This window comes from Xiphophorus couchianus, chromosome 20 (assembly GCF_001444195.1).
Source record: "Xiphophorus couchianus chromosome 20, X_couchianus-1.0, whole genome shotgun sequence".
Classification (NCBI taxonomy): Eukaryota; Metazoa; Chordata; class Actinopteri; order Cyprinodontiformes; family Poeciliidae; genus Xiphophorus; species Xiphophorus couchianus.
In genome coordinates, this window is record NC_040247.1 from 7059861 (window position 1) to 7074323 (window position 14463).

Consider the following 14463-nt stretch of genomic DNA (forward strand, 5'->3'; position numbering starts at 1 on the left):
GTCATGTAAATTTCATGTTTTTTCAACGGGAGAAAAAGATCATTTCACAAAGAAATTAAGCAAATTTTAAAAGTTGGTATTCACTTTTATTTTAAAAAAAATATTACTATAAGTAATATTTTGTATAAATATTTGAAGTTAGCCTTCTCATTTGTCTTATCTTTTTAGATCCCTTTTAGTTTGCTTTTGTTCGTTTGTTTTTTTAATGATTTTCAAATGGTGAAATGCTGCTGTACAGTGTAGAGTGTATGGCGCTGCCATAGAACTGCTTCTATTCTCAGCTTTACGGTAGAGTGAGAGAGAAAAAAAAAATCTGAATCTGACGTGGAGACGCACCTCCAGCTCGGACAGACGCCAGCGCGCTGTGGACGCGCCTCAACAGGAAGGACGGGCCAACCGACCAGACTGGCTCCTCCGACCGCAGTGTCCGGTTCGGACTGTCGGTCCTGCTGATCCGGGGATTTATTCGCATTTAAATCCTGCAGAGGCGGTGCTATAGTTTAAAAGGATCCTCGGATTTGCAAAGCGATCAGGTAAATGTATCCATGCATTGTATGTTATGCTGAAGGAAATGCGACTTGTGCAGATAATGTCAAACAAATGTCCACATTTTTGGTCATTAGAGGTCGCGTCGCATGATTTTGATAAAATATTTTTGTAATCGAATAGATGATGTAGCGGCAGTGTGTCCGGTCCTCTACATCCAAATGAGCAATCGATGTTGCCAGGGATACATAAAGTCATAACCTTCAGATACTGATAGATATGTTTAATTTTGGCGCAGGTTTTTTTCTGGAATTTGCATGGAAACAATTCTTTAAATGTTGCCTGTTCTATCTTTTTTCATTCCCTCATATAGAGATCAGTTTGGACAACGTCCCCCTGAGAATGTGCAGATATATTTTTTTTCATTTAGATAAAAACTGATTAAATTTCGACATGTCCTGCACCCAAAGAGACAATGGAGCTTCCACAAACTCCACAGAAGACAAAAGAACAGACCCGAGATGCAAGGAGAAGAAATGTTGTAAGTGAACTCCCTGTTGGTTTTCTACAATTAGATTTGAGTAAGGTTCATTTGTAACATGAGCTCCTGCCTTGTCCACTCCACTCCGGTTCCAATTTACAAATGCTTTTTTTAATCACATCTTTTGTACTGAAGGTTATTTGTTTAAGGTTCCAAATTACACATAGGTTAGTAAGCGACTGTTGGCCAAGATGACCAAAAGGTCAATTCTGACTGGCAATTTAAAAAAAACTTTGTGTGACACTTTCTTTCCATTATTCTTAAGAAAATTGCTTTTCATTCCCAGGATGTTTCCACTGCTCATTTCGTCTTTGAACTGAGACCACAAAGGATATTTGTGTCCAAAGAGACAATTATTTTTGTCCAGTCTACAGATGATGGCCTAGTTATTATGTTTGCAACAAAATACCCAATTTGATATATTCTATAACATGTTGGGTATCAGGAGGCAGTCATATGACTTGATCTCATCTATGCTGGTCATTGATTTTTTGGGATCTGTCTTACAGCATGGGCTTCTTATATGACAAACTCTCCAACAGTGATCGTGATGATCGGCCTGCCTGCAAGAGGAAAGACCTACATGTCAAAGAAACTCACACGTTATCTCAACTGGATTGGAGTTCCAACCAAAGGTGAAGCTTGAGGAGCGACATTTTATTCTTAGGAAGTCCAGCATATTGACTTGCATATTAGACATCAATGAAACATTTCTATGCACTATTCTCTATTTTAAAATAAATAAAATACATATCTTACATCCTGAGTTTGCCTACAATGTAACACAGTTATAATAAACCCTTAGAAAAACGTACAGGATGAAAAGGATAATAAAAAAATATTACCATAAGTAATATTTTGTATAAATGTTTTGCTTCTAAGAAGACAGACTTTCTTAAAGCTTTTAAAATGATCTGGTGCATTTTAGGCTTTTTTGAAGATTCTTTCAAACATTTCCTGTAGATGTTGGCTGCTCTTTTATGCATTTTCTATACCATGCCATTCAAATTATTGAAACACACTAAACAACATCACGTCCTACTCACATTTTAGAAGCCAAAGTCCAAAGGAAAGATTTTTTTAGCGCTTTAAAACTTTGTTAGACTTAACACTCAACACAGCTTAAAAGACTTGAAGAACTACTGGATTTTTTCAAAACGAAACATTAAGAAATCATGGAAGATTCTGGACATTTCATAGAAATGCATTAAAATGTTATACTTGAAATGAACAAACATGGATCAACAAATAGTTGGCAATATCTTCATCTGGATTCAATTTTGAATATTTATTTCAGATTCTTAATAGTATTTAAATTCAAAACAAGATAGGAATAAGATGATAAATGCATTTAAAACAAAGCATGAAATATATTTGTTTTAACTATTTCATCCACATAATGTATGTGTATTGACAATTCAAGATACTGCTATATATGCTAGAACATTGAGTAGGGACTAACATTTTGGATAAAATCAGTGGGTATTTGTTTATTTTTTTCTAGAATGACAGTGTGTGTATTATATTGATGAAGTGTTTTTATTTCACAGTGTTTAACTTGGGTGTGTATCGCAGAGAGGCAGTCAGAGCCTATAAATCTTATGATTTCTTCCGCCACGACAACGAGGAGGCCATGAAAATAAGAAAGTAAGTTTCATTTTGTGACCAAATAGGAGTTATCTTCGGGTGTCTTTACGAAGAGTGTTCATTTTCTGTGTGATATCAAGAGAAGCTGTAGTATCACTGTTATCTGCGTGTTTCATTTCCTCCATTCTGCACCCTTCAGCTGCATCAGTGACTAAGCTGTTTTGTTGGCCAGCAGTCAAAGTTCGGCCACAGTCAGCCAAATTTTTTGTGCTAATCTAAACTGATACTCACACACATCTACAAAGAGGCATAAAACACACTATGACCACCAGAATTTTGTATGAGTCAACACTGTCAACTCCAAATCTGCTCTGAGTTCCCCAAAAGGCTTAACCAGAAGCAAGAAGGCTCTTCTTCTCTCATGATTTTGTCCTGTTAAAGTAATTGAAATGGAATTTGTAATGCATGGCTACCATGAAAAAGTGTCCCAGTGCTGAATTGTGACCTAGATGTCAAACAAGCTGCTGCTGTCACTCTGCGACACAAGCTCTCCATTGTGCTGCACAGCAATCCGGTTATCAATATTACTCAGGTTGAGTCATTTTGTTGTCAGAGGAGACGACTGAAAGGGATTCTAGTTGTAGTTTTTACATTTTGTAACAATAGTCTGTTATTTGGATTTAGAGAAGTGGAGAGAGGATGCATGGGCATTTTAAGAATCCTTTGTAGAAACTACTGAGTGAAGTCTGGACCTGAAGGCGGGTGAGGAATGAATTCATTTCTTTGTGCATTTTTGCCAGATGAATCTTTCTGCCTTCAGTTTTGTTTGATGTGCTGCAGCTAGTCTGTTTCACAGGCTGAGTACTGGAAATCAGCATACCCCTTTACATTCCAGAAAAATATACAGAGGTACTATTTGAAATCATAAGTATAAAAAGCAGTATGAGACTTTTTTCATCAGTTTGGCTATCTGCGTTTTCCAGATTATTGTTGGTGTTTTTGATTGTGTGACTCTTTTCCTTTGCATCATTCTGCTGCAGATTGATTTTTTTTTTCAGAACGTATCTTGTCTCAGAAAAGTCTTCTTATTGTTTTTTTTTTTATCTAGTCTAGCCATTCTGTTTTTGAGGCTTGCCATAGAGTTGGAAATTGACATGTTTATCTTCTGGAAAACACTTCTCATTTGGCAGACAGAGACATCACTTTACCATGAGAAATATCTTCTCACCATTGAGCTCCACTGTCTTCTGTAGATGTTCGAGCCTCTCCAGTGCATTCTTTCGTCTTTACCACAAAATATAACGAACTGCTGATTTGGCTGCTCTTAATGTTCCCACCATTTCCCTGAAGCAGTTGTTTTGTTTTGCAGCCTAAGATTGGCCAGTTTTCCTTGTAGAGATAAGAGCTTTAGCCACATTCAGATTCAAGTCACAAGTTTCCAAATGCAAATTCCACATGTGGGATCAACAGGCTACCTTATGCTTGCTTTACTCATACAGCTGAGGATGCTTTTGTCCTCAAAACATAGTTTGAAATAGCTCTACATATCACAAAACGGTAATTCTTAAACCCTCCCACCAACAAGAATGTGACTGTGCCTGAGATAAAGTTGAGAGTTTGCAGCCTGTGCATACATTCCCTAAATACCTTTAACTTCAGTTATCAAAAAGAAATAATTCTCCATTGAAAATATACAGAGTTTTTTTTTTTGTATGCCTGAATTTAATTGGGGTAGTGTATTCTTTAGCAGACAACTTTTAGCAATCCATCTAAATTCTGTCCCATAAAAATGTATTGATTGAATCTAACTGAATGTAGCTGAATATAACTGGAGTTAATTTTGATTTTAAACATTATACTCCACACAGAATTATAGCATTTAATCTTTTTTTTTACTGTCATACTTTTATAATGTAATTTTTATGATCGTTTTTGGAATTGTGATTGCATTCTCCTCCTGTCCACAGGCAGTGTGCTCTGGTGGCTCTGCAGGACGTGAGGGTCTACCTAACAGAGGAGGGGGGTCAGATTGCAGTAAGTTTCCATCTATTTTCAATGTCTTTTAATTGCAAAACATTAACCTATCTGGCAAAGTTGTGATGCTACAGTGTCCTCCAAATGTTTATCTCTGTTTTCTGCCTGTTGCCAGGTTTTTGATGCAACAAACACAACGAGGGATCGGCGAGATCTTATTCAGGCTTTCGTGAAAGAGAATGGCTTCAAGGTGAAACTGTATTTTATTTTATTTATTCATGCCGGTTGAATGTGCAGCCTGAAGCTTTTACAAATGAAAGCTATCCTTGAATTTCTGTGGTTGAACAGCTATAACAGGATGCATACTGTGAACTGGCCTTCTATTCCTAAGATTCGTAGAGGATGAGTGCATGTTATTGGATAATACATAGGTTCTAACAAGCAGAGAAGGGGGATCAGAGAAAAATGCTTAGAACTAGATGTTGTGACTCTAATTTTTGTAATTTTACAAAGACTATAGCAGGTTTCACTAAGGATTTTTTCAATCTGCATTTAAAACTGATCTGAGCTGGGTTTTGCGGGTGCTGAAGCTCAGTAAAATACAGCATGCTCCATATCATAAATGTATTAATAATCCTTTATTCATATGGGGAAATTCTCCTGAGACTCATTGAATCATTTTCAAGAGAAACCCATTACATACGTCACAAAAAATAACATGGAAACAATAATACAATCTACATCTTTAAAATGATTAAAACCATAAAGATAGCTTATATTTGGTTGCGTGTCTGAGTATTTAATGTCTAATTTAATAGAAACTTTCAAACTGTTTCTAATTTCTGTTTTAACATATTACAGTAATACATCTTAGCATGTTTCATCACAACTTTTTACTTGATGTAAAATGATAAGCAACAGGACAGCAACAGATATTGGAAATTATTATTATTCATCACCAGTTTTAATTAGGTTTTAACTTGTCTGTGTTTTTGTTTTGTTTTCCTTTTGAGTGGAAATGTGTTTTGTTGCACAAAATTATTTTTTTGACACGTTGTTTATTCAGTGCAGCACATTTAGTACATTTTCAATTTGTATTTTTATTGAAAGCATTAAAATCCATCAATGATTGGAACTTTAGGTGTTTCTAGTTTTCGACGAGTGAACATTTTGGTATTTTTCCTCATGTCTTAGGTGCCACCATGTTACGTGTTGTTGTGGCATTGAGAGACCAAGGGATTATTCTTGTCCCAAACGTCTTAAATCGTAACATAAAACTGATGGGGTGACCATCCAACATGACCTCCCTTTCTGCAAACCTTTTTGCTTCATAGCTGTTTAATTTCTCTCTCATCCCTTAAAGCTTTCTCCATTCTGTGCTGATTTGATGAAGTCCTTTCCCAAGTTAGCTAAATGAACTGAAAGTACTCAGGTGTCTAAGGGTAGTATTCCTCGAAGATCTATCTCCTCCGATTCTGCTGACATTCTGTTTGACTGCGCCTGTTTTCCACAAACTGCGGTACAGAACTAGGTCAGCTCTGCTAGAGGCAGCAGTAAGACAGTACTCACTGGCAGCAAGTGAAAGAAATCAGAGTGAAGATGTACTGAAAAAACAACATATCTTAATCAGGATATCCCCATTAATTTCAGAAGTGTCTGATGTATATGTCTCTGTAGACGGCAAGAGAAACTGTTCAGCACTTAGGATTCAAGAAAGAGAACATTTTTTTAAGCATCTTTAGAATCACTTACATGTGAAATACATCTGAACAGAAATAAAAACCGAGTTTATTTCTCTTGTCTCTCTGAGCATAACAGGGCAACCAAATGTAAGGCGTACACAAATCTAATAAAACTTTAAGTTTTTATGCACCTGGCCAACAATAATCAATGCTTAGAAATAACTTCTTATTTTAATTGCTTTTAATGCAACTCATGCATTTTCTGTCATCCCAAAGTTGATTTGGGATACTGAATAAAGTTGAATACAAAACACAATTCTTCAAGCAGCATTGCTCTGACTTGTTTAGTAAAAACTGTATCGTATGTATCTCTATTTTCAAAGTGAAGTATCAAATTATCTCAATTTGATCCAGTTCCTATTAAGGATCTATCAATCATTCTCTCAGAAATAGCACAAATTGACAATTGAATAAAACATTTCAACATATCTATAACATTTTCCTTAAGGAAAACTGTATGACGTAGTCAAATGTGAATTTCACAAATGATCAGTGTAAACTGACCAAGCAGTCGGCTCTTTTTCCAACAGGTGTTCTTTGTGGAGTCAGTGTGTGATGACCCAGATGTCATTGCTGCTAATATTCTGGTATGAACTTATGTCACCCGTCTGTAAAGGTTTGACTTCTGATCTTTATCACGGCCTTGATCTGGTAATGTTCATAGTAATAGATGCACTGCTTGTTAAAGATATTTAAACAGGTCCCATGTCTTTTGCAGGAAGTTAAAGTCTCCAGTCCAGATTACCCTGAGAAGCACAGAGAGAGGGTAATGGAGGATTTCCTGAAACGGATTGAGTGCTACAAGGTCACCTATCAACCGTTAGATCCTGATGACTATGACAAGTAAGAATTTGTCAAATACTTTATACAGTAAACAATCTCTTCACTGTATCTGTAAGAAAAAAGTAATGTTGACGTTGTAGGAAGCTGTGATTCAGAAATTAAACACCAGATGGCGGTGTTTACCAGACATTTCCTCCAATGCCCCTGCAGGGACCTCTCTTTTATCAAGGTTATAAATGTGGGCCAGCGTTTTCTGGTGAACCGAGTGCAGGATTACATCCAAAGCAAGATAGTCTATTACCTCATGAACATCCATGTCCACTCACACTCCATTTACCTGTGTCGACACGGAGAGAGCAACCACAATGTGGAAGGACGGATCGGAGGAGACGCTGAGCTTTCTCCAAGAGGAAAAAAGGTATAGCAGCCTGTTGTTTCCTTCACCACTTCTTATACGCTGCAAAGCCAGTCTTAAGATGAGAAAAGTCTATACCTTACTGTTGTAGGACATGCACAAACACATATTACATCTTTCTATCTTCACATGAACTATGCGTTCTTTCCATTCATTTTTCATTTATTTCTATGGCCTAACCTAATCCTTACCCTGCACCTAATCATTGCTAGTACATGTCTAACTCAAAAACCTAACCTAAACTCAATTCACACCTTAGTCCTTAGCCTAACAAATAACACAAAAACAGCATTTATTCTTATTGGACCTAAGAACTGCTAAAATACACACAACTCTTTTTTTATTATTTAATTCTTCTAATTTTCTGTTTTCCCATGACAAAAGAGCATTACCAAGTAAAATAATCAAACTCAACTACACCTGTTCCTCATTTCCCAGTTTGCCCACGCCCTGAGAGATTTTATTGAAGAATATGAGCTCTCGGATTTGAAGGTGTGGACGAGCCAGCTGAGGAGGACCATCCAGACAGCAGAGGAACTCAGTGTGCCATATGAGCAGTGGAAAATCCTCAATGAGATTGATGCTGTCAGTACCAAAGAACCCAATTCACCTCATTATGCGCTTAGTAAACTTGTTAGCTTCATGAAGCCTTATGGTTTAGAAGGACATAATATCTCACACAAGCCAAAATCAAAGAAGCGTCTTATTGAGTGCATCAGAACCATATGTGATTGATATAAACATCACCCATATGTTTGATTCTCAGCCCTGTTTAGGGATAAAAATGGCTTGCTGGGATAGTCTTTATATAGATGGAATTCCATTTCTTTATTTCTGTTTTTTTTTTTTTTTCAGAATTGTTTGATACATTTTACTGCCAAATATATCAACTGCATCAACATTTATTTTATTATTGTTCCCAAGGGTGTGTGTGAGGAGATGACTTATCAAATGATCCAGGAGACCTTTCCAGAGGAGTTTGCTCTGAGAGACCAGGATAAATACCATTACCGCTACCCAGGAGGAGAGGTGACCATCAGGACCACTTTTTATTCCTGGAAATAATTAACTTTCTTATAGTTAGCTGTATTGTTGGTGTAGCAACTGTTATATCCTCTTGTCTCTTCCTCTCCATCAGTCCTACCAAGATCTTGTACAGCGCCTTGAGCCAGTTATCATGGAGTTAGAGAGACAGGGAAATGTCCTGGTTATCTGCCACCAGGCGGTGATGCGCTGTCTCTTGGCTTACTTCCTGGACAAGAGTGCAGGTCAAACAAACACATAGACACACTAAAATGTGTAGCCAATCTCACAAGAAGATGCTGATATATGATATACTTTGTTCTATATTCCACAGATGATCTCCCTTACATGAAATGTCCACTCCACACAGTGCTTAAGCTAACTCCAGTTGCATATGGTAAGTTATACCAGTAACTATGACTGTCTAATTAAAAAGCAGCATTCACAAGCATCCAGTGCATTCAAACTTTTCTTTCTTGTAGGTTGTAAAGTGGAGATGTTTTATCTGAATGTGGAGGCGGTAAACACACACCGAGACCGGCCACTTGTAAGTCTGAGTTTCAAAAACTACAATTGATATCCATTTGCTAATTTTAGTGCTACTGTGTTGAGTTAATGCATTAAATGTGACATATTTTTATCGATTTGATTGATTGAAATTGTCAGCATCTGATTTAAATGCTACCAAAGTGTTGTTTGTTGTGTCTGTTAGTTCAACACATTGGCGCCGCAGCTGCACTGGATCCCTTCATGTGAGGCTTTGCTGATGCCTTTCTGTACAGCCCAGTTTTGTTCTGCCTCTTCTATCTTTAACTTTAATTAATCAGCTTGGCTTGAGCTCTGAACCTAACACTTTTAAATAAGGTTTACTTTTACTCATATTTTAGCTCCCTGGAAGCTGTGGCTGATAATGCAAACTGCTTGGCTGACTTCATTATTACCATTAAATATGACTGCATCTTGATTCAATTATTGTGTGTATCTGAAAAAAGAGTGTGAGGCACAATTAGGCCAGAATTTCCAACTTTAAATGCAGTGCCATACAAAAGTATTCATAGCATTGACCTTCTTGAGATTTTATCAATATTCTTTAATTTGGTAGAGAACAAAAGGCAGCGCATTATGTAAAATTGAAAGAAAATAATGTCTTTTTTATTGAAAGTATGATGTGCACACTATATTTTTCAGCTTTTAGACTTATTTTATTGTCGTTGCACAAAGACACGACAGTGAAATTGGCAACAAAATGTAATTGTTTTTATTTGTAATAAATGTATTCTCCTCATCCTTCCACTTCAGACATGTATATTTCAGATGTGACAAAATGTGACACTTCTGCAAGAGACTCTAGTTTTTCTATTATGATACATACTTTCCGATGCAGGTTTTTTTCTTGTCAGTCAGAGCTCCACTGTATCTGTCCATTAATGTGGGCAGGTATTTAGAATGGCTGTGTCCATTCAGGTGGTTCCCCCGTCTCATCTGTCCCCCGATCTTTTTTCTTTAACACTTGCGGTATTTCATCTTCTGACCAGGGTAAGGTTCCGAGGGACTCTGCTCTCATACATCGCCGGAATAGTTACACTCCCTTGTCCAGTTACGACCAGGTGAAGCGCCCCAGGCTCTACAGCGCCGGAAATCAGCCGTGGCTACCGCTCGCCCCTACCCCTTCGGCTCTGATGCCAGAGAGACTGCAAAGCCAAGTTAGTGGCAGAGTTACAGGCTCACCCTCTAAGTCTGTCACTGTCACCTGTAATCAGTCACGTTCCACCACAGTTATAACCCTGTGTTAAGCATTCTCTTGACTCAATTCTGGGCTTTCTTGATGATGATTCAGTGTGTGTAAGCTGCAAATGACTTACATAAATTTCACCACTGCGTTTGTATTTCTTTCTCCGGGCATGTTTTGCATCTAGAAAAATCTGCTTTCTCCTTTTACTGATCATCCCGCATGATCCGTACCTCAACAAAACATTGTCCCCAGCTTGAATATGCAGAATAGCATGTCACTTCTTTGCTTTGTTGTTAAGTTTTTCTGTTAACAAATGACACACAAACATTAGGAGTATTTTGTACAATCACTACCTTCAAATAATCGAATATGACATAAATGTTTTGCAAAAGTTAGGAGAAAAAAATTATTCAATTATTTATTTTTTTATTGTCATACCACCTTGCTTGTTTGTGGTACAAAATTTGGACTCAGGTCCCAGATTAAGAAATATACTACACAAAAATAAATAAATAAATAAATAAATAATGAAGTAATTTGTGTGATATTCCTAACATTTCAAGCATATTCATACATGGAAGTGTTGTTCATTCACTGGCCTTGCATTATGGTACAGAGCTTCTGCCCTTCTCCCCATTTCTATCTGTGTTCTCTCTCTCCGCTTTTTCCAAACTTGTGTTACAGACTCGGACAGGAAGCAGTTGTTTGTGAGTATTTGAGACTTAATATCAGTAGCCAACCGTTTACTTTCTTTACCACCCTTCAATTCATTGTCTAATGACCCATATGTGTAAATATGTGTAATAATTAAGATTACTTATGGTCTCGTTTTATTTTGATGGTTTTCTGTTGATCTGGTTTCTGTTATTTTCCATTACTGTTGCACAGTGAAAGTTACTGTCAGGTTTTTTATTGCCTCAGCAACATTATCTAAAGTACACTATCATATATTGATTAATTGATACTCTTACATAAGGCTAATTCACAAATTATTATCTGTGAGACTTAATGTTGGTTCTTGAGATTTCTTAATGTAGTAAAATATTGACAAAAAATATTTACTGACTGGATGCATACTGTGTATCATAGAAATCAATAGCTGCTTCGGTAAAGTTCAAGAAGTTCACATGGACATCAGTGGTTTTATGTTTAGAATTTAAAAGCTGGTTAGAACAATGTTTTTTTGCCAACGTAGAATGATTATATGGCTATGACATCATTTATTTTAAGAGACTAGAATTGGAAGCATAAGAAAACTTTCTGTTTTGCCATCAGTAAGCTTGTGGGTTTATTCTGACTGCATTATGATCTTTCTTCTTTACACCAGTGGTGACCAAAATTGGTTTGTTCCTGGTATAGACTCTGGCATAATTCACAAATTTTCAACAGATAGGGTTGGGGATTGTCTTATTTATTGTAAAATCAGTTTTGATGACTGTAATCATTACCATGTTTGAGAAACTCTTTGTTCAAGTTTTAACCACCTTACTCAACCTGCCCGTCTCAGATGAATGGAACTGGTTGATGATGTTGAAGAAAAACCTAGAAACTGTCGAAGTCAAACCTGTCATTATCTGCCAGCACCAGATTTTTTTTCAGGGGTTTTAAGAAGGTGCCAAGCAAGAAAAAATGAGCTGGCCACATGACAAGCCAAATGCCTTCTGGAGAAAAGTTTTATAATTAGATGAGACAGCAATCAATAAAAGTTATGCTTTCAAACCTAGAACTCTGTTCCAAATGTCAAGCATGATGGCAGTAGAATCATAAAAGTTTGTTTTGACCTTATATTGCAAATTATTGTAATAATTAAAAAAAGGGATTATCAACTAATTAACTTCACCTCAAATCAACAGATGGATGGTTGAAAGTTGGACTCAACTGGGTGTTTCAGTTGGACACATCAAAAATGGGTTTGGAATGGAACAAGCAAGTTAATATCAAACTTATGAACCCTACAGAGAGTTTGTGAACTATGTTTAGAAATCTGTGCCAGGGATCCAACCACTTCAAATTAGTTCTATCAATATTGACAAGAACAATGCTCAAATAGCCAGACAGAATGATTCCACCAGCTGGTTTATGGCCATGAAAAAAACACGGTTTCCCTTCAGACATTAGTGGGGGCATAAATGTATGTGCCTTTTTGACCACATATGGATTTGAAAAAGTTTGTAGTGGATATAAGCTTGTTCATTAATTTCTTTAAAATCTTTAACGTTATTAATTTAGCAATATTTCCGTTCTGGAAAAAAGAAAGATTCAGGATATTCATTAAAATCTCAGCCTAACATGAGTGTGTGTAAACAGCTGCCCAGAACTGTCTTAATGTTGTACAAGACTATAGGATTACAGAGACCATAATTACATTAATTATTAATTCATTCATTTATGTTGTATTTGTTAAAGAAACATTGTTACTTTCTAAATAATTATCAGCATTTCCAATTCTACTGGGACTCTGGAGAGATTGTCAGTTATTTCAAACTACATTTTATATTCTAAGAAAATTATTTATAAATATTGGTTACATCTCTTTTTTTTTGCCAAGGACTCCCTGTGTGAAGGAATCGACTTTGACAGCAGCGAAGAAACTAGTGGCTGTGTCCGCTTCTGAGTGAAGGTTGGATCCGCATCCTCTTTTCTTCACAGCTTCTCTGGTCTTTATGAGTCAAAACAGTGGAGGGCTTTGTTCCTTTTAATTTTTTACCACATTCTAGATAATATCAAGATTACAGGGAACAGAAAGATTCCCGCTTGAGATATGAACACGTGAGCGCAAAATAACACGTTGCTGTTTATCTCAAGCACTCTGTCTTTATGCATGTTAAGACTGAAAACCCTTATCACTAATATACAGTAGTGTATGTGCACCAAATGAAAATAGTCAACCAAAACATGCTGTACTTGACAGCTTTGGTGCCATTTTCTGTGTAAATACTGCAATGCCTTAGTAAATGTCAACTATATTGCTAGAAATAAGTGTCTCCATATAACACCGAATGTTATAAATAAGTTGTTTTCACAACAGGACAATGTAGGTGGCATAGAAATATTTTTGCAATGAAACCCTATGTATATGCTGCACAAGCATTCTGTAGTAGGGATTCTTATTGAATGGACATCATCAATTACATCTGTCCTGGAGAGAATGTAGTCAAATAAATAAAGGAATTTTTATGTGTTTCTGTCTTTTTTAGCTTTTTAATTTTTCTCAAATGTTCGAAAAAAATTAATACTGATCCGGTGATCAGTATGATCAGCATGCAGCCCAATACACATCAAATTGTGATACATCGTTCTCTGACACATTTCTAACAGAACTAGTATTCATTTTGTAAACAGTTTGAGCGAGAGTAGCTTGTCGCATCACCGAGCCATACTTGCCAATGATCTTGTTGCCAACTTTGAGGACAAAATGTTTCCTTCCTGCTTAATATTTTCCACCCACAAACAGCTGCAATGATTAAGAAGGAATCAATACCATTTTCACCACTTATTTGTCTTAATGCCTGAATACTGTATTTATCTGTCAGAAATCAAATTTGAGACCCATATCTGTGATGCCATTGGGAATTGTAGCAGATAAAAAAATTGAGCCTAAAAATTGACATGTTTGCCATTTGTGTTCATGATATATTGCTGATTCATATTTTAAAAAACAGAAAAACATTTAGAATTTTACAAGAGACTGTTTTTATTATTACCTTTATAATCAAAGGTAGAATACCTAAAAATTGTACGCAAGTAACCACTAAAGGTAAACTTAACTTGACTTAAGTACTGCGTAACTCATGACATCTGATTTAATATTTTACAATATGTCATCAGACACATTATAAAATGTGTCCAATGACATCTGGTATTGTAAAGATTAAAATGAAAAACAAACCATAAAATAAAATTATACAAATAACACAATTACAAAATAATTAATTAAGGCAAAAGAAGCATTTCCAAATGATTATTTTTCAATAAAAAAAAGTTATTGTAATTCTGACAGTAGGTAATGCATATATATGTAAGACATTATGTAGTGCTTGGAATATCTTTTTGACCTACAGATGTCTCAACAAGCTCTGTAGATAGAAAATAACATTAGAACAGCAAAGCTTTTGTACAGGCAAGCAGTCTCTGTGTCTCATGTATTTTTGGTAAAAATAAATAAATATATATATATATA

At 36.1% G+C, this 14463-nt stretch overlaps 1 protein-coding gene across 4 annotated transcripts; it reads left to right on the forward strand.

Moving 5' to 3' along the window:
- The first annotated feature begins 332 nt into the window (after positions 1 to 332).
- On the forward strand, positions 333 to 13465 carry pfkfb2b (6-phosphofructo-2-kinase/fructose-2,6-biphosphatase 2b). Of its 4 annotated transcripts, XM_028003301.1 has the most exons (17): positions 333 to 533; positions 860 to 1027; positions 1537 to 1662; positions 2578 to 2674; positions 4582 to 4648; positions 4764 to 4838; positions 6861 to 6917; positions 7049 to 7173; positions 7324 to 7531; positions 7967 to 8113; positions 8453 to 8557; positions 8667 to 8796; positions 8886 to 8948; positions 9034 to 9098; positions 10087 to 10254; positions 10968 to 10990; positions 12832 to 13465. In XM_028003301.1, the coding sequence occupies exons 2-17, from the start codon at positions 940 to 942 to the stop codon at positions 12899 to 12901; spliced, it is 1614 nt and encodes a 537-aa protein (XP_027859102.1). In that variant the 5' UTR covers positions 333 to 533; positions 860 to 939; the 3' UTR covers positions 12902 to 13465. The 4 variants fall into 4 exon arrangements, with proteins under 4 accessions (XP_027859102.1, XP_027859104.1, XP_027859103.1 ...); XM_028003303.1 differs by lacking the exon at positions 10087 to 10254; XM_028003302.1 differs by lacking the exon at positions 10968 to 10990 and having other exon boundaries at positions 334 to 533.
- The last annotated feature ends 998 nt before the right edge of the window (positions 13466 to 14463 follow it).